We start from the raw sequence: 23,652 nt of genomic DNA on the forward strand, positions 1-23,652 counted from the left end.
CGGCCACGGACCCGATTGCCGCCCGTGATCGGGGCCGTGCCGCCAATTAAGACCCGCCCAGCGCATTTCTGACTCCCGTGGAGAGCAGGAGTCAGAAGTTTGCAGCGGGCGTGTACAGACCGCTGGGTCCAATGGCGACCCGGCAGTCTGTTTAAAAAAAGGCCTGGCAGTCTCCTTTAGGCTGTTCACTATGGCCAGCTGCAGGTGGAACCACAGGAGATCTGCACAGCAGGCCAATGTTGAGGGAAAGCCAGAGGAGGAGGGCAGCTGCAGAATGTGGCCCAGGGGCAGGGTAGGCTGCAGGGTAGGCCAGCGGGGGGCCAATGTGCCCCTCGCTTTTCTGATGATTGCCTTGCTGCCCTTGTTGAGGAGGTGGCAGCACGGCGGGAGATGCTGTTTCCCCAGGAGGAGGGCCCCTCCACATGACGAAGCGTGCCTGGGAGGAGGTGGCGGAGGTGGTGAGCTCCCACGACGTGGTGCGGTGCACCTGGACCCAGTGCCGTAAGAGCTTCAACGATTTGTTGCGCTCTGAAGGGGTGAGTACCACGTGGTGCTGGGCATTTACCCAGCAGGTAGCCTTAGCATTTGAGGCTACCCCCCCCTGGCCCCAAGTCTTACTGTCGTTGCTGCATTGACCCATGTTAGGCATTTGTCGCACGCTGGGTGGGCAAGTAGATAGTGACCATGCTTACATCAGCCTCAGTGGTTCATGAGAAGATGGGTTCTCCCCGCACCATGTGTTGGTCTTAGTCGCACATGACTAGTCTGGGGGCAACCTGCAGGAGATGCAGCTAGGCGCATACTCAGAACTCCAGCACATGTCCTATTTATGGTGATGAGATTATGGAAGGGGAGCCTCAAGGTCTCGTGGCCAAGAGCCATCTGGTGCCCTTGGCGCCACACCTAGTTGTGCCTTGTTGCCATGGGAGCTAAGACTGTGTGTTTCTGAAAGTGATGGACGCAGAATGTGTCCAAGGTGGCTGTTGGCAGGGGGGTGGTGGTTGGGAGCAGCTGTACTATATTTTTGTGACTGATCAGCAGTAGCGTGGAGAGGAGGCACTGGAGGCCTCAGATGGGCCACTGTGGTTGGGGTGCGGCGTGCACGTGCAGAGTACATGTGCGATCAGCCCCAATTAATGGTGTTCTCTGTTTTGCAGGAGAAAAATGCGCACAATGCTTATGAGCGTTTGTGCACTGGAGGCGGCCAGGCCCAGTTGGTGATATTGAGCTGTTTTGAGCAGGAGGCCCTGGAGCTTGAAACGCACCATGCGCCCAGGTCCACAGGTGTCGGTGAGGCTGGGATGGAGCGGCCAGGCATTTGAGGTCCACAGTGACATCTGCTCTGACTTCACACCATCCAAAGCACTGATGATTGTTGGAATCATTAATGTAGCAACACTGCTCATTCACAGACTGATAGAGTCAGAGGTGTGGGTCGTAGACAAAGGTCCCTCGGCACTTCGAAGATGCGCATGTCCAGCACCTTCCAAAGTTGCCTTATCCCATTTCTGACCACTACCCCCATGGCCTTGTATGCCATGGCATTGCTACTGCACATCCAAATACTTATTACATGTTAGGAGGATTTCTGTGTCCACCACCCTTTCAGCCAGTGCGTCCCACATTACTGTGTGCAAGAGTTCCTCATCACCTCACCTGTCAACCTCACGCCCCTTATCTTAAATAAATGCCACTGGGTTAGTCATCCCTCCGCCAAGGGGAAAAGTTGCTTTCTGTCCACCCTATCTATGCCCCTCATAATGTTATGAAGCTCAATAATGTCACTCCTCAATCTCCTGTTCTCCACAGCAAATATCCCCAGTCTATGCTATGTGTCCTCATAACTCCAACTCTCCAGCCCAGCATGCATCCTGGTCAGTGACTTCTGCACTCTCTCCACTCCAATCACATCCCTCCCATGAAGCGCTGATCATAACTGTACGCAGAACTATAGCTGTGGCCTTGGCAGCGTTTTCTGCACTTGCAACATGACCTCCCTATTCCTACATTCTATTCCTTGGCTAATAAAGGCGTATGGCATTTACCTTCTTAAACACCTTATGTACCTGTCCCGCTACCTTAACGGGCCTGTCGACATGCCTAGCAAGGTCCCTCTGGTCCTCCTTACTTTCCACGGTCCTACCGTTCCTCGTGTATTCCTGTATCTTGTTTCTCCTGCCCAAGTGCATCACCTCACACTTATCCACAAAACATTCCGTTTGGTATTCCTTAGGCACTCTGACCAGCCCGTCTGTATCCGCCTGTAATGTTTGGGCCTCCTCCTGACTATTTGCCACCCCACCAATATTCGTCGCCTTAGGTTCTGGAAGGTTGAGCGCATAATGAGCCTGGGGGAAAGGGATGAAGTTTGTCACTGTGTGCACACAAACTGATCCACTGTCCTTGTTGTTATTTTCAGCATCATCAGAGGCTGGCGACCAGGCTCCATTACAGATGCCCCCTCTCACACCTGAGGGCTGTGAACTGTCACCTGCATCACACCATTTCTGCCAGGCAGGCACCAGCGCAGATACTAGCACATCGGTGGGAATTGCAACATCGGCTAGTGTTCCGGGGCACAGTGGAGAGGGCACTTCACAATTGCTGGAGGAGATGGCAGAGGCACAGAGTGTCGATGGTGCCAGCAGCAGGAGGACTGTAGGGGACCAGGCACATGCTGAGTCAGGGCGTGATGATGTACCTCTGGAGTCGTCCGTGAAGCAGCAGCTGCAGGAAATGTGGGTGGGTGTGCAGGAGTATCTGAGAGTGTTGCGTGAGACCATGCTTCGCTTGGCGTCCGTGGTGGAGGAGTCCACGCGGAGCATGAGTGATGCCGTGAGCCTCATGTCAGAGTGTCATGCTTCCTCCATGGAGAGACTGGTGACTCTCCTGGAGACTGGCTTCCAGGAGAACAAGCAGCTTCCCCTAGGGATACGCTTGGACCTGCAAGCCCTCACAGTGCCAGTGGCCACAGCTGGTCATTGGCAATGTGGGAGATGGTCTAGACACTAAGTTTCCCAGCTCACTGCCCATCCATCTACGGTGAGCAGGGAGATCCGAAGCAACCTCACGTTGGCGCAGCAGTTGCCTGTCGTCTCTGGGGGCTCCTCTCAGGGCGCTGTGGATGAGGGCAGCAGATCCTCCGCCCCTCTGCCGGTGACTGTTGCATCCGTTGAGGCTGCAATGACTGGGGAGATGCCAGCTGTGGAACTGGCCACTCCCTCCCACGCGGGGCCAGCACAGGGTCCATGGGCCAGAGGATGGCCACCAAGGTCATCGAGGCCACCAGGACAGCAGAGTCGGCAGGCTGTCTCAGATGACACTCCGAGGCGATGGGGCGGCACCAAGACATAGCACCCGTAAACGTAAGAATAAGGCAGCTTAGGCACACCACGGGTTTCTCACTGGTGCTTTTGTGTTGGTCCTAGATTAGGGAATTATTATTTATTGCTGTTGTAAAAACATTTTGCTTTCATTTTGTTGCACCATATCATGGATAAAATTAAATCCAGATGTGTTACCATGGCTGAGGGTGGCTCCTTTGTGCTGCATTTGTATGTTTTACAGATGTGTCATGAGTGTTTGAGTGGACATTGAGGTTTATGTCCAAAGCCCTTAGTTGCAGCTGATGAAGTGGCAGATTTAGCACTTAAGTGCCGCATATGGAAGCGCCAGGCAAGGCTGGTCCTCCTGATCATGGAGCTAGCTGAAGGTTCGTTGGATTAAAGTCTCCCGGGTGTCCCTGCCTCCTTGTTTTAGTCCCATGTCAGCGTTCAGACCCTCATCATTGCCCTGTGCTTCCTCATCCTCCGAACCATTACTGGAGTCATCATGTGCAGCCGCATCCACTGCGTCAATGTCTTCATCATCCACTGCGTCCCCCCCTTCCAGCGCAAGATTGTGCAGAGCGCAGCATGCTATCACTATCACCGAGACACGATCTGGGGGGTACTGGAGTGCGCCCTCTGAGCAGTCCAGGCATCGGAAGTGCATCTTGAGAAGACCGATGGCTCTCTCCACCACAGCCCTTGTGGAGGCGTGGCTCCTATTGCACCGCTGCTCAGCTTCTGTTCTTGGATGGCGGAGAAGCGTCATGAGCCACCTTCTGAGGGGATAGCGCTTGTCACCCAGCAGCCAACCATCCAGCTGGGCTGGAGCACTGAAGAGCCCCGGCACCTGGGAGTGTCTGAGGATGTAGGCATCATGGGAGCTGCCTGGGTACCTTGTACAGACTTGTAGAATCTGCATCCTGTGATCACACGCTATCTGCACGTTCATGGAGTGGAAGCCCTTCCTGTTGACGAAGGCACCGGGCTCACCTGCTGGCACCTTGATGGCCACATGTGTACAGCCTATTGCATCCTGGACACGGGGGAAGCCAGCAATGGCCGCGAAGCCTCTGGCTCACTCTGCCTGACTTGCCTGGTCGCAGCAGAAGTGGATGAAGGTCAATACTCATCTGAACAGAGCGTCTGTAACCTGCTTGACACAAATGTGGACAGCTGATTGGGAGACACTGCAAAGATCACCCACCGATCCCTGGAAGGAGACAGAGGCATAGAAGTTGAGGGCAACTGTGACCTTCAGGGCTGCTGGCATGGGGTGTCAACCCACACAGTTAGGAGAGATCTCGGGGCCAATCATCTGACAGATGTAGTGCACTGTCTCCTTTGACCGTCGGAGCCTCCTTCGGTACTGCACTTCTGTCACATTGAGGTAGCTGCTTCTCCGCCTGTATACCCTGGCAGCAGGATAATGGTGTCTTCTGTGGCCCCTTCCACCTTGGACTATCTCTTGGCCCTGCGCCCCTTTTGCCTGCGCCTGGCCTTCCAAAGGTGGCTCCCCTGGAGGCTGATTGTCCACTCCTGGTCATCTTCTCATTTTAGCCCTCCCTTCCTCCTCAGAGGAGCTGCCTCCAGTAGACATGTCAGAACCCAAACTCAGGTGAAAGGGAGGCCTGCGGAAAGCTGCAGGCCCGATAAAGATTACTGACTGCAGAGTGCTGACCTGAAGGTTAAAAGTACACAGAAAACTGCTGGAATTCATTCTGAACTGCTGCAGATCACACAGGCAAGTTTAAAAATACTTTCTGCAATAAATACTTCACAGACCAGATTGACAATCCCACTGAGTCCTCTTATCCTGCCCATGGACGAGTTTTATTAAAAGGTCTCTTACCCACCTGCCCGTTGTGCCCGTGTGCTGAGCCGAAGATCGCATGGGCGCCTGAGAATCGGCGTTGATTGCCGAGTTAAGGGCCTTAACTAGCCCGTTAATTAATGGCGGGTGCGCGTCGCACTTCATCGCTCGCCTGCCCAGCGAAATACCGCAATGGCGCGTGGTGACGTTGGGACACTCACCCGATGTCACCGCGTGTCATTTTACGCGCTGACGTGTGGGGCCCGCCCCCTGCACGTCACCCTGAAAATTCTGCCCCAGGTGTAACTGGAGCCTGTGAGATGCCATAGTGACACCTTTTATCTCTTCTTTCATCATCAGTCAGATTTGTGATTTTTGAATAAGGGTGTCTTTAAAAGTACCAGTTCTGATCATTCTGCATGACATCATCTAAAAACATAGCGTCAGATTCCACATATTCGCTGACGAAACCCTCTAGCTCTCTTGACCCACCATTCTCTCTAAATTGTCAGGCTGCTTGTCCAACATCTGGGACTGGATGAACAGAAATTTGCTCCCAGCAAAATGTTGGGAAGATTGACTTGTTCCTTAGCCACTGACTCCATCACTCACCCTGGCAGGGTGACCAACAGTCCTGGATTTTCAGTGATTGTCCAGAAATTTGGCTCCCCATCCCATGTCATGGCTGTGGGCTTCCCGTGGCACCATTTGTCCCAGATTCCTCCCGGCAGCAACAGGGAAACTGCTAAGAGTGTCTGCGCACATGCACATGTGTAATTCAGAGCTAGCACAGTGCACATGTGCAGACACAAGCCCACACAGCCAGGAGGAAGCACTGACGGGCACTCTCCTCAGAGAGTTGTCCGGCTTCAGCAGATGGGTAGTTGGGGGTTGAGAGGTCCAGTGTGGTCAGGCCACATGCGGCCTGGCCCGGCGGCAGCAACGGGGGTGGGGTGGGTCCGGCACAGCGGCGGTGACGGCACTCAGGCTGGATTCTGGGCAGGGGTGCGTTCTGAAGTTGGAACTGGCAGCGGCAGCATTCTCAAGCCCAAGTCTGGGGTGTCAGGTGTAGCACAGGCCCAAGATGGAAGAGGGATCCAGACAGTCTGGAGGAGTGGGGGGCGGTGGGCGTGCGGGCAGGCAGGCCTGAGGGGTATCCAGACAGGCCCAAGTGGGAGGGGAAGAGATCCAGGCAGGCCCAAGGTGGAAGTTGGGGTGTGGGCCGTTCCAAGGGGGTAGGGTGGTCCGGATAGGCCCGAGGAGAGGAGTCCGGACAGGCCTGATGGGGTAGGGGGTGGAGGTGTCCAGGCAGGCCTGAGTAGAACGGAGTGACTGGGCAGGCCTGAGGGGGAGGAGGAGTCTGGGCTGGCCCTGTGGGAATGGGTATCCCGGCAGGCCTGAGGGGGCAGGGAGGGGTGGGAAGGAGTCAGGGTGGGCTGAAGGAGGGTCCAGGCATATCCAGGGATGGGGGGTGGTGTGGGGGTTGACAGACAGGCCTGGGGGAAGCATGGTTTGGAGAGACTGGACTTGAGAGTGAGGAGGGAGTAGGTGGGTTGGGGCGACGGAATTCTGCGTATGTCCGGGAAGAGAAGTTGGGCCTTGACAGCCCTCTTTCTCTCTCTCTCTCTCTCTCTCTCTCTCTCTCTCTCTCTCTCTCTCTCTCTCCCCCCCCCCCCCCCCCCCCCCCCCCAAACTCCTGTCCTGTCAACCCCCTGCTCCTTTGGCCTCATCAGCAACCCACCCATCAACCCCTCACCCCCATTCCTCTTGACTGGCCATCACCCCACCCTTCTCTTACCATTCACTATCCCTGTAATTGCCTCCAGCTCGGCAACCCTCTAGGATATCTGAGCTCCTCCAGTTATGGCCTCTCAACATGCCTGGTCTTAATCATTCCACCATTGTCAGCCTTCAGCTGCCAAGGCCCTAAGTTCTAGAATTCCCTCCCTAATCCCCTCTGCCTCTCTCCCTCTCTTACCTCTTTGATGACGCTTCTTAAACCTACCTTTCAAATTTTGTTTGGTAACATTCCTGTGAAGCACCTTGGGACTTTTTAATATGTTAAAGGTGCTGGGTCAAGTTGTTATTGTTGTTTGAATGAAAATTAAGTAAATTAAGTATATTCCAGTAGTAAAATGGAGATCAAACACTGGTGGTAGACCATATGCAGTCAGGGTTACCAGTTTAGCGTAAGATGGTCGTGCTTGGGAATCATTGAATGACAGATTTAATAATGATGCATTATGTGAATCCATTACCACAGTGAACCTGATTTAGCTTTCCAGAGTGCAGCCTTTGGTACTCCTTCTAGTTGTAACAGAAAAGCAAAAATATTAAAGCCAGTGTTTTACAGCTTCTGTTTGAGCCATTATCCATTTCTTGTTTAATAGAAGGTAAATAAATAGTTGAACAGTGGCTCAAATACTTTCCATCCACCACTACCAGCCTTCACCTGGCTCAATATTTTCTTTCCTTGAACAACTTTTTTAACTCCATTAATTTCCCTCAGATAATGGGTGTCGTTATTGTAACCCACTTTGAATAAAAAAACCTTTCATGGGATATGGGCGTCACTGGCTCAGCCAGCATTTATTGCCCATCCCTAGTTGCCCTTGAGAAGGTGGTGGTAAGCTGCTTTCTTGAACCGCTGCAGTCCATGTGGGGTAGGTATGCCCACAGTGGTGTTAGGGAGGGAGTTCCAGGATTTTAACCCAGTGACAGTAAAGGTTCCAGCTATACCTGTTTTTTTTATTGGATATGTGGAACACTCATTGTTCCAATCCTGTTTGGATCCCTTTGCTGACCCCTTCCTCCATTACAATGACCATTGTTTTGGTTCTGCCTCCTGCCCACTTTGATCTTGAAAATGTATTTACTATGCTTCCAATTCCTCACTTTTATATGATCCATCCCTGACTCATCCCTTTCCTTCTTGGATTTCTATTTCTTCATCTCTTGTGACTGGCTTTCAATAGAAATCTATTAGAAGCCCACTGACTCTCATAACTCTATGGATAATTTCTCATCTCAATGCCTCTTAAATCTCTACTGCATTCTCCCAGTTTTTCTGCCCCTGTTACATTTTTTGTGATTATTCCATTTTCCATAGCAGAGCTTCTTCTAAACTCCCTCTTCCTCTCAATGGTGATTGGCAGAGCTTTTAATCAGGTCTGCCCCTTTTCTTATACAACAAGGACAGGGTCCCCTTGTCCTTGCATTGCCCCACTACAAGCCTCTGCATTTAACGGATCATCATCTGCTATTTCAATCACCCATTACATGACCCTGTCACTTGGCAGATCTCCACTTCCTGTCCCAATTCTGTTTCTCAGAGGCATTGGCTGGACATTTAACAATCCTCCCATGAGTGACAGCAATTTATTTTCTCTAATCTACTAGATTGTATTTTGTTGCTTATGTGGTCTTTCCCACATTGGGAACTGATGACATCTTTGCTAAACATTGATTTCCACCTGCAAACTTAGCCCTGACCTTCCTGGAGCTTGTCACTTAACTCCCACTTCCACATGCACTTTGACCTCTCCATCTTTTGCCTCCTAAACTGTTTCAACTCCAATTCAACATAAGCTTTAAGGAAAGTGTCTTTGTCCTGGGCACTCAGCAGTCCATGAGAAAGATGAAACTAGTAACTTCAGAGCTGAGCTATATTTTCATTTTCTTTACAACAAGGTATGCTGTTAATGTAGTGGTGGGTCTTTCAGCATCTCAGAGGAGAAGAAGCGAGTTTTTTTAAAATTCATTCATGAGCATTTTTGGCAAGGCCAGCGTTTATTGCCCATCCCTAATTGCCCTTGAGGAGGTGGTGGTGAGCTGCCTTCTTGAACAATGGCAGTCCATGTGGTGTATCTTCACTGTTAACTAGTGCTGTTAGAAAAGGAGTTCCAGGATTTTGACCCAGCGACAGTGAAAAAAGAGTGATCTAGTTCCAAGTCTGGATAGTGTATTACTTGGAAGGGAACTTACAGGTGTGGTGTTCCCATGTGTCTGTTGCCCTTGTTCTTCTGGGTGGCAGAGGTCACAGGTTTCGAAGGTGCTGTTGAAAGAACCTAGGTGTGTAGATGCAGTGCATCTTGTAGATATTAAATACCTCTGTCACTGTGTACTGGTGGTGGATGGAGTGAATGTTTAAGGTGATGCATGGGGTGCTGATCAAGAAGGCTGTTTTCTGTTGAGCTTCTTGAGTGTTGTTGAAGCTGCACTCATCCAGGCAAGTGGAGAGTATTTCATTGCACTGCTGATTTGTGCCTTGTAGATGATGGACAGGCTTTGTGGAATCTGGAGATGAGTTCCTCCCCAGAGAATTCCCAACCTCTGACCTGCTTTTGTAGCCACAGAATTTATAGAGCAGATTTCTGGTGAGTAGTGACATCCAGATTTTGATGGTGGGAGATTCAGCAATGGTAATGCCGTTGAGCATCAAGAGAACACGGTTAGAGTCTCTCTGGTTGGAAATAGTCATTACCTGGCACTTATGTGGCGTGAATGTTACTTGCCATTTTTCAGCCCATGCCTGAATGTTGTCCAGGTCTTACTGCATGCAGGCATGGACTGCTTCTGTATCTGAGGAATTGCGAATGTACTGAATATTGTGTGATCGTCAGCGAACATTTCCACTTAACCAATAAGTTGGAAGGAGGTAATTGATGAAACAGCTGTTAGTGGTTGGGCCTAGGCCACTACCTGAAGAATTTCCGCAGCGATGGCCTATGCTGAGATGATTGGCCTGCAACAATCAATCCAACTTCCTTTTGTGTTAGATATGACCTCAACCAGTGGAGAGTTTTTGCCCTGATTTCCACTGATTTCAATTTCACTAAGACCACCTTGATGCCACTTTCAGTTAAATACTGCCTTGATATCAAAGGCAGTCACTCTCACTTCACCTCTGGAATTCAGCTCTTTTGTCCATATTTGTGCCAAGGCTGTAATGAGATCTGGAGTTGAGTGTTCTTAATGGAACCCAAACTGAGCAGTGTTAAGCAGGTTATTGCTGAAGGCTATAATAATAATAATAGCACCATCATTCTTCCATCACTTTGATGATTGAGTGTAGACTGGTGGGGTGAAAATTGACCAGATTGGTTTTGTTGTGGTTTTTGTAGACAGGACATACCTGGGCAATTTTCCACATTGTTGAGTAGAAGCCAATGTAACTCTACTGGAACAGCTTGGCTAGGGGTGCAGCTAGTTTCGGAGCACGCAGTGGTACGGTCAGAATGTTTCAGGGCCCGTGACTCTTGCTGTATCCAGTGCCTTCCTTGATATGATTGGGAATGAATTGAATTGGTCGAAGACTGGCACCTGTGATTCTGGGGACATCAGGAGGAGGATGAAATGGATTATCAACTCGACACTTCTTGTTAAAGGTGGTTGCAGATGCTTCAGCTTTATCTTTTACACTGATGTGTTAGGCTCCCCATCATTGAAGATGAGGATGTTTGTGGAGCTTTCTGCTCCAGATAGTTGTTTAATTGTCTACCACCAATCATGATGGGATTTGGCAGGACTGCAGAGCTTTGATTTGATTCGTTGGTTATGGGATTGTTTAGCTCAGCCTAGAGAATGCTGTTTCCATTGTTTAGCATGTAGTGCTTTGTTGTAACTTCACCAAGTTGGCACCTCATTTTTAGGTATACCTGGTGCTGCTCCTGGCATACTCCCCTACACTTCTCATTCAAACAGGATTGGTCCCCTGGCTTGATGATAGTGGTAGAGTGAGGGATATGCCAGGCTACGAGGTTACAGATTGAAAAGTTGACATTTCAGTATAGTACAAAATTCTAGCAGGGTTCTGTGTCCAAGGCATTGACCTTTTTTGCCTCTTTATTGGTAAGGATGGACCTACAGTTTATTTCTAATGATTTGTATTTTCATTTTAAACCTTCTCCATGTGCAGTTTCCCTCCCACAACTCTACTAAAATTCACTTATAACAAAGGTTTTAAACCCCCCCCACCCCCCAAGTGTTTTGCTGACACGCTGACTAATCCATGTATTTCTAACATTTTCTACTACAGTTCCAGATTTCTATCATTTGTCATCCTTTTTATTAAATGAGTAACTTGCCACCTTTCCTGATGAGGAGAAATATGAGAATATGGGGGGGATTGTCCTGAGTCTGTGCCTGTGTGTGGTGAATATTGAAAAATAGGTGGGTAAGAGCTGACGCCTGTGAATGAACCTATGAGTAAATTGAGGAACATCAGCTGAGTTCCTTTACAGGTGTGCTTGAAACCCCTTAAATTCCCAGAATTCACTGCACACAGGTATGATCAGTGCACCTGGGTGCGCACCCAGATATATCTTCCCTCATATATTTCGGAACTAACAAAAACATTAATGAAGAGTATATATATTGCCTCCACCCTACCCATCGCCAGTGTATGTCCTCTGCAGAGATTGTATATTTCTGTATAGTTTATTTTTGTTTGCTGGTATGTGATATTTTAACACATGAAAATCATTGAAACAAACATTTTGGAGTTCTCACTGTTAGATTCATTGTTGCACAGGAACAAGGTTGATTGCCCTCAGTAACCTTGCTCATTTCTGTGCCCTTTAGGATCTTGAACGAGAAATCTCTTTTCAAGAGAACAGTGGCTTGTACTACTACTATTATAAAAAGATGTTGCAGGCGACATCAATCCAAGAAGGTATTTTAAAAAGTTTGCGATATATCTTTGTTTGGTAGTTTATTTTTCTCCCACAAGCTGCAATACTTGAAGCCACTCACAATTTTTAGTAGAACTTCTTATTTTACCATAGGTAGATGCCATTCTGTTTTTTTCTCTCTGGGTGTGCAGCATGACTAGACTTTTGCTCCACCATTGTCTCAAATTTTTAAAGCTTATACCAGAAGTGTAAGTATTTCACTTTGTGTTCTGTAATGTAACCTGCATTCATTTACTTTGGGACATGTACATTAGTTTATTGTATGTTTGCAACCCATTGGGCTGTTGGACCTCCGATGTTTCACTCTTGCTGTGCTTCAACTGCTGATGATCACCTCACTGGTATGGTCATTTTCTTGGGTGAACAAGCCACCTTTCGTGGAGAAAGCCTATCAGGCAAGGAACGTAGTTACATCATAATGTCGTATAAAAATGATTTACTCAGTATGTTTAAACCAGCTTAGAGCTGTATTTTTCTTTCTATATATTACGTTATTTCAATATCCCTCCTTAATGGAAAATATTTTATTTTACCATTAGGCCTTTTTGAATTGACACATGATAACAAGACATTATCGTTGAGGACCCTTAATTCTGTGCAACAAATCAATCTGTATCCAGAAGTCTTCGCTGGCATACTGTACCGCATTACTGGTAGTCAAGTATGTATGTACTGGTAGCCCATGTGTAGTGTATCCATAGACACCTTTCTTTGAATGCAATTTATTTTAACATTTTTATTCTGAAAATAAAGGCATTAAGAGAGCTGCAGTTAAATGTGTGTCAGAAGAGTCAATATTTAAAAGCAATAAAACCACTACTAATGTAGGTGCTTGAGGGAACCTTATAATCTTCCATAGTGGAGTAACAGCATTTGTGAATAGTTTCCTCATTATTGATTGCTCTGCTTCTCCCCTCTCTCAGCTGCATCTGTCCAACATTACAGTAGTCATCTCCAGCATTCCTGCTGGTATTATGTTGGCTTGCAGCTCTTCTATGCTGGGGAGGCGGTGGCGTAGTGGTATTGTCACTAGAGGTATTCCAGAGACCCAGGGTAATGCTCTGGGTCTCTGATTAAATAATCCCTTTAGGGAAGCAAACCTGCCATCCTTACCTGGCCTACATGTGACTCCAGACCCACAGCAATGTAGTTGACACTTAAATGTTTTGTGAACAGAGCAATTAGTGAAGAGCAATAAATGCTGGCCCAACCAGGGACACCCACATCCCATGAACGAATTTTTAAAAATGTACCTGCCCATGACTCCAGTTCCTTAACCCATGAGAGACTGCCATAAGGACTGCCCTTGTGCCAACTACCAGCCCCCAACTACAGAGGGCTAAGGGTATTTAATATTCACCTCCAGTGTTCCTGTAAACAGCGTCTACTGAAAGCACTGATCTCAGTGAAGCCGCTGACTTGAAAATCGATACAGAATCTGACTGTATAAATGTGCTTCTCATGAAAACAGGATGAGGATCAAACAATGGCCTTGCCATCAACTGATCAGAAAAATAATTTGCCATTTATGTTTTTCTTAAATTAAAGAATAAATGCACTAACATCTTCATGGATTTTCAGGAAGTTCCAACTTTAAATTAGGACGAGTAAAATTAACCATCACAGCTGGGAAAAGCAGCACTGGTACACAAGACAGCAAATTCAGTCAAACCTACAGAAAACCATGCTCTCCACTTCAAATTCTGAATTTAATATCCTTTAAACCCATAATGTACACATTGCTCCGTTGTGTTCTATTTGCAGTACCAGTCACCTCTGCAAACTGCAATGGGTAGGGAAAGAAACATTGGATTTAAGTAACAAATGCCCAAAAAAAACCGATGCTTATCGCAATGTGATTTAATATTTTGCACGATGGGTTATGGAACGGAAACATTGTTAATGAATATTTATTAAGGTTATTGTATAATCTTATTCTGGAGTATTTTTTCACATCTGTATTAATTTTGTGGGTGTCTGTGCTGCAACATTAATAATACCACTCTTCATTACTTCCTAACTAATGTAAAGTAAATCCCTTTGTAAAAGCTGGTCCCTTGGTACCCAGAAGGAAGCTTGGCTTTTAGGCAGCGTTGGTCAGAGCTAGGGTTTCAACTTATGTAATTACCTAAAGGGAGTGTTCTAGAGATTCTGCTTCATTACCTTCATACATTCTGTATAAACTTACTTTGCAGGAACTGGCTTTATCAAGTCTTATTTCTTTCATTTTCTTTTTCTGTAGGAAGCAATTGAACCAGTGTATTTTTACATTGGCATAATATTTGGGTTGCAAGCAGTTTATGTGACTGCGCTATATGTCACAAGCTGGATGCTGAGTGGGACATGGATGGCAGGCATGCTTACCGTAGTGTGGTACATTATCAACCGGTAAGCCTTGCTTCGTGTAGAAATCAGATTTTCTTTTGTTGTACCTTCACAAACAAGGTATGTAACAACACCTAGTGGAGATAAAAATTGTGCTAATTAGGATAGAATTTCCTTTGCCATTTCCTGCTTAAATGTAACATGATGTGACCTCTTTCAAACAGGCACATTTGTGTGCTAATTTCCGGCTATTCACCGCCATTCTTTTAAAGCTGCACTACTGCTTTGGGAGTGATGATAAGCTGGTGCTTTTCTACTTTGTTTCCTTTTGTTGCATTTTATTCTGTGCATGTTTTTCATTGCCCATTTTCTACTGAATTTTTGCTTCATACGCTTAGTTTCTACATTTAATTAATTCAGAACCTCTACGCTCATAGGGTAGACATTTGTCTGGGAGTTCCGCTTGCCTTCGAGGAGCTGGAGGATGAGTTGTGCAGGACTGCATTGGAGGTGTCCAGCCCTGATCCAACCCACCCTTGCCCTAACAGGTGTCTGCAAACCCTGTCAGAGTTACTTGGGCATGTCCCAAAAAAGAACCAGGATACACAGCATCGGAGAAGCAAGCCCAGAGCTTTGCCTTCTTCAAATTTGACCTTCAAATTCCACCCACAGCTGGGATGGCTCTGGTCCTGGTGATGAAAATAACTAGTGGCTTTAACTTCCATGCAACTGGGATTTTTTTTGAAGCTGTGGCAGGTGACATCTGTCAAACCAAACCGCATGCATCAGGCTACTGACGCCTTATTTACCACAGTGAATGATTACCACTTGCTCGAAGAAAAGTGACCAGCAGCAGGAAGGAGGCTTTGTTCTCTTCAAGGTGGTGCAGCTTACAAGATATGTTAAGGCAAACTTCTGCACCATTCTCATTTTTTTTTCTCTCCTGTGCTCATAGCTTCTTCACATGCAATATAGCATTCATCTGTTTGTTTGCATCTTTATTTGCAGCCGAAATTGCAGATTCCTTAGGAGGGCACCTGTTGAATTCAAAAATGAGAGCCTAGTTTTACTGCACCTCCTTCAGCATCGCCTCCAGACATCTCCTGATAAAGGAGTTTAGATGGAATCCTTATTTGTCACTTTCACTGCATCAAAGTTATCACTTTGCTTCTGCTAACACATTGCTTGGAGTAATTGTCATCGTCTTAAAGTACAGTGCAGCAACAGCTCATTAAATCTGTTTCTGAGCTGATATCCAACCCTCAGCCCGATATCCCAAGTCCATGGCCCAGTCTGTACTGGGATCACTCTCTAAGCACAGTACTGTATTCCATAGAATCATACAGGACAGAAAGGGGCCATTCAGTCCATCATATTAGTGCTGGTTTGAAGACCTATTCAGTTAGCCACACTTCCCTGCTCTTTCCCACACAGCCCTACAAATGTCACCTTTTCATGAAAATATTCAGTTCCCTTTGAAAGATACTGATGCTTCTTCTTCCACCTTTTCAGGTAGTTCATTCCATATCTTAACAACTTGCTGCGTATTTAAAAAAGAGAATTATCCTAATCTCTCCTCAGTTTTAATTGCCAGTTGCCTTAAACCTGTGTCCTTTGGTTACTGATTCACCTGCTACCTGGAAATACTTTGATCTGACCTACTTAATAAAAATCCTTCATAATTTTGAACAAATCTATTAAGTATTTCCTAACCTGTGCACTAAGGACACTATATTTAAATAAGTCAACTTTACACTTGTCTGAGCTGCATCCATATACCACCCCAAGCTTGAATGTCAGCTGTGACTGAGTTGGTAGCACTCTCACCTTTTGAGTCAGAAGACTGTGGGTTCAAGTCTCATAACAGGACTTAAGCACAAAAATCAAAGCTGACACTCCAGTGCATATGGCGGAGTGCTGCAACGTCAAAGGTGCCATTTTTCGGATGAGATATTAAACTGAGGCCCCTTCTGCCCTCTTGGGTGGACGTAAAAGATCCAGCAATTTTTTTTAATGAAGTGCAGACAAGTTATCCCCTGTGTCCTGGTCAATATTTATCCCTCAATCAACATCATAAAATCAGATTATCTGGTCATTACTGTTTGGGGGAGTTTACTGTGTGGAATTTGGGGGAGTTTGCTGTGTGGAAATTGGCCATTGCATTTCCTACATTACAAACATGACTTAACTTCAAAAATACTTAATTGGCTGCATAGCACTTTGGGATGTCCTGTGATCATCAAAGACTCTATATAAATGCCAGTCTTTGTTTCAATATCTCAAATATTTGACCCTCTGTTCCCTCATTCCCAGCAAAAGCCACTGCCCACTTATTTCTAATGGCAAAGTCACCCTTTAAAAAGTTGATCTAATTTATCTGTGTGTATTCATATTGTGGAATCAAATTCCTAAGAGATAAGAACATAAGAAATTGGAGCAGGAGTAAACCATATGGCCTGTCGAACCTGCTTTCACTATTAAATATGATCACAGACCTTTGACCTCAACTTCACTTTCTTGCCTGTACTCTGTATCCTCTGATTCCCTGAGAAAATAAAAATCTGTCTATCTCAGCCTTAAATATATTCAACAATGGACCATCCACAACCCTCTGGTAAAGAAATCCAAAGATTTATAACCCCTTGAGTAAAGACATTTCTCCTCATCTCAGCCCTAAATGATGGCCCCCATATCCTGAGACTCCTCAGCCAGGGGAAGCAACCTATCCTGCCAAGCCCCTTCAGAATCTTGTATATTTCAATCAGATCACCTCTCATTCTTCTTAACTCTAGAAAATATAGACCAGTTTACTCAGCCTCTCATCATTGGACAACCCTGTCATTCCAGGAACCAATCTAGCGAACCTTCACTGTACTTCCTAAATATGGGGACCAAACTGCATATTCTACTCCAGGTGTGGTCTCATCAAAGCCTGTACAATTGCACCAAGATTTGTTTATTCATGTACCCCAATCCCCTTGCGATAAAGACTAATATGCCATTTGCCTTCCTAATTCCTTGGTGTATCTGTATGCTAAGTTTTTGTGTTCCTTGTACGAGTACACCCAAGTCCCTCTGAACATAAACATTTACAAGTTTCACACCTTTTAAGAAATATTCTTATTTTTCTCTTATTACAATCAAAATGAGCACGCTTGCCCACACTACCCTCCATCTGCTATCTTGTTGCCCACTCACCATACCTGTCATTATCTCTTTGCAGCTCTTTGTGTCCTCTTCACAGCTTGCATTCCTGCCTAGCTTTGTTTCATCAGAAAACTTAGGAATGTTTCTGAGTCTTTGTCTAAGTGATTAATATAGATTGTAAATAGCTGAGGCCCCAGCACTGATCTTTGCGGCACTCCACTATGCACTGCCTGCCAACTTGAAAATATCGCTACTTTCTGCTTCCTGTCCTTAGCTATCTATGTTAACATATTGCCCCGCGAGCCCTTATTTTTCGTATTAACCATTTGTTCAGCACCTTTTCTGAGGATGTAACTAGTAGGTAAATAAACCTTTAGTAAAACCCATGTCAACTTTGATTGACCATACTATGATTTTCTAAGTACGTTGTTAAGACTTCCTTAATAATATATCCCAGCACTTTCCCTATGACTGATGCCAGGCTAACTGCCCTGCAGTTCCCTTTTTCTCTCCCTCCTTCCTTGAATAGTGGTGTTACACTTGCTAACCTCTAACCCACTGGAAGCATTCTAGAATCTAGATGCCAATCTAAAGTAGATATTTCAAAGTATTAGTAGTCATGACTAAAGAGCTTCTTCAAGATGGTGTAGAGTTTCTTTTATAATATAAACGGTGCAGGAATTCATGGTTTTAATACACTCAAGTTTTTTCTTTAACTACTTGAACATGCATTACCCAATCAAAATTGTCATTACAGATATTGATTTATTTTAACTGTTTGATTACAAGACCTTCCACTGACACCTTTCACAACTATAGGATGTCCCAAAGTTTTACAGCCACTGAAGTACTTTTGAAATGTAGGGAAACACTGCAGCCATTTTGTACACACGAGGTACATGATGGATAAACTGTCTCTACTGATGTTGAATCAGAAATAAGTATTAACCAGAACTCTGAGAAATTCCTTGCTTTACTATCAATCATTAGATCATAAGAAATAGGAGTATGAGTTATGTCATTCGGCACATTGAGCCTGCTCTGCCATTGGTTCTTTTATATGGGTTCCATTCAGTTTAACCTCTTATCCAAAAGATGGCGCCTCCAATAGTGTAACACTCCCTCAGGACTGCACTTGTGTATCTGCCTAGACTAGATGCTCCAATTTCTGGAGTGGGCCTTAGATCCAACCTTCTGACTACCACTGAGCCAAGCCTGACACCTACACTTAGACTTCAGAATTGCATGTGTCTTATCTAATGTACTTCTGATTTAATTATCTATTTTAGGATTGATACAACCAGAGTGGAATATACCATTCCTTTAAGGGAAAATTGGGCATTACCATATTTTGCATTACAAGTTGGAGCACTCACAGGCTATCTGAAGACCAACATTAATTCTACTTTGGAGGTGAGTGTGGTGAACCATAGTAATCCAAATTTAGATTAAATGTTTTGTGTGATGCTTAGTTTCTAAGTGGAAAGCCTGCATATGCTTGCTGTATATATTTTCAATTCCTGACTTTGACTTTCAGCTGTTAACTTCTAGTAGTACCACATCTAATTTTGATGTTGACTACCACATACTTTTCAACATCGAAGCAGGCTATTTGGCCCAGCAGGGCTATGCTGGCGTTTATGCCCCATATGAGCCTTCTCCCATCTTACTTCATCTCACTCTGTCAATATATGCCAGCTTTTCCTTTTTTCCTCATGTACTTATCTAACTTTCTGTTAAATGCTACTGCTTGTGTTGGCAGAATAGGGCAATTAAAAACACATGACCAAATTATCAATTCTCATTGAACCATTGAAAATTACAATGCCAAGAAGGAAACATTAGGCCAATTGCGCTGGCTCATTTAAAGAACAATCTTGCTTAGCTTTGCATCCCTGCTTTTTGTTTATAACCCTATAAGTCCCTCATCCTCAAGTACCTATCCAACTCCTTTTTAAAAATGTTCATGGAATCAGCTTCAGCCACCTTTTCAAGTAGAGAGTTCCAGGTCCTGACAGCCCTAAATGATCAAAATTCTCATCACCTCCTCTCTAGATCTTCTGCTATTGATTTTGAATCCATGACCTCTAGTTGTTGACTCGCTTGCCAAAGGGAATATTTTTACCCTATTCATTCCGTAAAAATCTCTCATCATCTTGAAAACCTCTACTAGGTACACTGTTAAGCTTCCCTGTTCCAAGGGAACAGTCCTAACTTTTCCAACGTCTCCTGATACCTAAAGTCCCTCATCCCTGGTAACATACTGGGCAGAATTTTGCCCCTGGTGGGCGTGCGGGCTCCACCGGCTCGGCGGCGGGTGGACAGCCGACCCCCACCGCCAAAACGAGGCCCGCTGCCATTTTGAGTGGGCGGGCCAATTAAGGCCCGCCCAGCAGGCTGCCCGATGGTAAGCGCTATGCACTTCCTGTGCGGGGGGGTGGGAGGGATTCCCCAACTGTCAAAGTGCGCTCTTTCACGTATGCGCGTGAAAGAGCACACTTCTCCCTGAGACTAAGTGCTGTCTCAGGGAGATTAGTGACAGTGCACAAAAGAAAAGGAAAAATATTATTAACATGTCCCCCTCATGTGACAATGTCACACGAGATGGGATGTGTTAATAAAAACGACATAAACTTTATTACACTTTTTAAAAATGGTCATGAAACTTCATCCCACCAGTGGATGAGGTTTCATGTATTATCAGGAGCCCACTGGGGTTCCTGGCCTGCCCGCCAGCCTTAAGGTTGGCCATTGATAGGTGGGCGGGTGGACAGCTGATTTCACTGTCCGCCTGCCTTCCTAAAAATTTAAAAGGACCAGGATGATGTCGGGGGTTCCTCCCGATGTCATTCCGCGTCATTTTCCCGTCGGTGAGCGGGGCCCCGCCCCCAAATCGCCGATGGGAAAATTCTGGCCACTGTTAAACTTCTCTACTGTTCCTCTTACCTTCACATTTTTCCTGAAGTGTAGTGCCCAGAATTGCCACTGTACTTTAGCTGAGACCTAACCAGTGATTAATAAAATTCTAGCATGATCACTTTGCTTTTACGTTCTAATCCACAATTTATAAACACTAGTAACCATGTACTTTTTTAACCCTTATTAACTTGTCCTGCCACTTTTAAGGATTGATATATAGGAACATCAAACTTTCTGCACATCTACACTTTTCTAAGTATGACATTTATAGTGTAAATAGCATGGGCAATAGCAGTCCAGGCTGGCTGGCTGACGGCAACAGCATGGGCTTTGGTGGAGTGTCTAGTTGGAGGACAAATGCTAGGATAAATCCGGGTAAACCCTGGTGGCCTCCCTGCGGGCTTGGAGAGGAGTGCTTTCCTAATTGGGCACGCTGTGGTAGTGGCCACCCTGCAGCACAGCACCCCCAAAGCCGCCCTCACAAATGCCCTCCCCTCTTCCTCCCCTCTCATTCCGGTCCCACCTTTAAGCTGTCCTCTAAATTACATTTAGTTGTTACCATCCCTGTAGAGACCGAAAGCTTTTCGAATGATATTCAAATTTCCAGTGGCTGACTAGAAGGATCACATGACAGGATTTCAAGTTTTAAGACTTCTGTAATGAACAAACTAAAAACAACATTGTCTACACACTATTCAGGGGCAACTTATACACTGAACTACAGAAAAGATCCCCCATTTAACTTTTAAAATGGCAAAAAATCCTCCTGCATGGTTATACTTTGCTCTGTCCCTTAAGTGGACATTTCATTCTCCAAGAACCAGTCCCAAGATATTCTCAGCTCCTGATGGCATGCTTCTTTTTTCCTTGTCCAGCTGGATACCTTCTAATCCCCAAGCTGGCTTTCACAGTGAAGGACGAATTTGGAGATTCAAACCTCTAGCCAAGCTAGGTGAATCTTTCAGCCTTGTTTAAATCCTCTCAAAATTAGTCTCTTCAATCTGAGCATGAGCTGCCACCCATCTGCTGACTGACAGGGCCAGTATTTTCTCTGCTTAATGTATAGGGCTAACTCTGCTGTCCCTTTCTCCCAGATTCTTGCAAGCTGTCTTCTCTGTGAGGTTCAGTGATATCTTAAGAAACCTGTAAGCTGATACTACAATGGCTTGCAATGGACTCTTCCCCTCTTAGCCAATCTCCATGGCAAAATGAATCCTATGGGCCTTCTATCCAGGTAGAAATGATGTTAGCTATCCTCTAGACCCCAAACTCCATTCTATCTTGGAATTAAATAGACATTTTAAAGTATAATGATTTACCAAACCTGACGTTCCTAATACCTCCCTGTGACTTGGAGACAAACAGTCTATCCACAGTCTGCACAGTTGCCTTGGCCATTGTTTAAGGTGTGAATATATCACAACTCCTTCCCAGTAAGACAACCTGGGACCCCCTTTGACAACCAAACCAACCCAAGCTTGTTGTTGGGCAGAATTCAGAAGAGGCCACTTGACCCCCTTCGTTCCTCCATTTTACCCTAAATTAAAGAGACACTGCAAAACATAACAGCCTTACAAACTTCATATTTGTAACACGGTGTCAGTTTCTGAACTGGTTGTTGCAACTGTGAGTGTTTCTTCTTCATCACTGCCTTCTTTCTCTCCTACTTCCTGTTCTTCCACCACTGCCTGACCAAGTTGCAGTTCTTGGAGAGTTGAAAGGAGAAAGGCACAAGGGTAGGATTGTGATGAATAGATAATAGATGAATAGATAAAGCGAGAGGTGAACGCTTACAATATCTGCATGTTGAAAATCAAAAGAGATTGTTATATGAGGAGGAGTGTTAGGAATAAAGATTCCATCATCTTCTATCGTTTCAATCCAGCTGCTGGCCATCGGCAGTCGCTTTAATGGTGGTGATCACCCTCTCCTCCATTGGGATAAAAACATGCCTGACCCCTAGCAGTCAGCTGCTGCTGACTTCACTTATCGTAGAAAGGTTACAACAAAGAAGAGATCCATTCAGCTTGTGTCAGTGCCAGCTTTCTGCCTGAGCAACCCGCCTAGTCCCATTCCCTTCAGCCCTTTTCCCATAACCCTACAATTATTTTCTCTTCAGATAATTATATGATTCCCTTTTGAAAGATATGATTGAACCTGCCTCCACCGCACTCTCAGGTAATACATTCCAGGTCCTGACTACTTGCTGCATAGAAATGATTTTCCTCATTTTGCCTTTGGTTCTTTTGCTGTTCACTTTAAATTGGTGACCTCTGGTTCTTGACATGTCCACCAATGTGAACAGTTGCTCCTTATCTGCGTTCTCCAGACCCCTCATGATTTTGAACACCTTTATCAAATCTCCTCTCAATCTTCATTTCCCTGCTTCAGCTTCTACAGTCTATCTACATAACTTGAAATCCCTCATCCCTGCCTTCATTCTCGTGAATCTTTGTGGCAGTATCTCTGATGCCTTTACCCATCTGGTTCACTAATGTCCTTTATGGAAGGAAATCTGCTGCCTTTAGCTGGTCTGGCCTACATGTGACTCCAGACCCACAGCAATGTGGTTGACTCTTAAATGCTCTCTGAATGAGGGCAATTAGGGATGGGCAATAAATGCTGTCCAGCGACACCCACATCCCATAAACGAATAAAAAAAAAAATCCTTCCTATATTATGGTGCACGGAACTGGACATAATACTCCAGTGATTATACCAATGATTTATAAAGGTTCATCATAGCTTCCTTGGTTTTGTACTCTGTACCTCTATTTATAAAGCCCAGAATCCTGTATGCCTTATTAACTACTTTGTGAACCTGCCCTGCCTCCTTCGATGGTTTGTGCACATATACATCCAGATCACTGTTCCTGCACCCACTTTAGAATTGTGCCCTTCAGTATATATATTGCCTCTCCTTGTGGTTTCTACCAAAAATGTATCAATTCACACTTCTCTGCATTAAATTTCATCTGCAACTTGTCTGCCCATTCCATCAGCCTGTCTATGTCCTCTTAAATCTATCACTACCCTCCTCACAGTTCACAATACTACTACTTTGTGGCATCTGAAAATTTTGAAATTTTGCCCTGTGCACCCAAGTCTAAATCTAAGATCAAGAAAAGCAGCGTCCCTAATACTTGCAGCTCCCCTCCAGGGAATTCTTTCATCTAGTCTGAAAAACAATGGTTCACCACTACTCTGTTTCCTGTTACTCAGCCACTTTGTATCTATGCAGCCACTTTTTATACCATGGAATTTGACTTTGCTGACAAACCTGTTATGTTGCACTCTAATCAAACACCTTTTGGAAGGCAATTTACATAACATCAACTGCATTATCCTCATCAACTTGTTACCTCATTAAAAAATCAATGAAGTTAGTTAAGCACCATTTCCCTTTAACAAATCTGTCCTGGCTTTTCTT

At 45.5% G+C, this 23,652-nt stretch overlaps 1 protein-coding gene across 4 annotated transcripts in view; it reads left to right on the top strand.

Moving 5' to 3' along the window:
• Positions 1 to 23,652, top strand: part of LOC144679881 (putative C-mannosyltransferase DPY19L4) — a 97,204-nt gene that overhangs the window by 23,396 nt on the left and 50,156 nt on the right. For all 4 annotated transcript variants that reach the window (XM_078540784.1, XM_078540782.1, XM_078540785.1 and 1 more), the window contains exons 4-7: positions 11,722 to 11,812; positions 12,371 to 12,492; positions 14,074 to 14,219; positions 18,593 to 18,716. In XM_078540784.1, the coding sequence (XP_078396910.1) occupies positions 11,722 to 11,812; positions 12,371 to 12,492; positions 14,074 to 14,219; positions 18,593 to 18,716 (483 nt within the window). The remainder of the gene's footprint in view (positions 1 to 11,721; positions 11,813 to 12,370; positions 12,493 to 14,073; positions 14,220 to 18,592; positions 18,717 to 23,652) is intronic.

The sequence above is a fragment of the Cetorhinus maximus genome, chromosome 4 (assembly GCF_964194155.1).
Source record: "Cetorhinus maximus chromosome 4, sCetMax3.hap1.1, whole genome shotgun sequence".
NCBI lineage: Eukaryota > Metazoa > Chordata > Chondrichthyes > Lamniformes > Cetorhinidae > Cetorhinus > Cetorhinus maximus.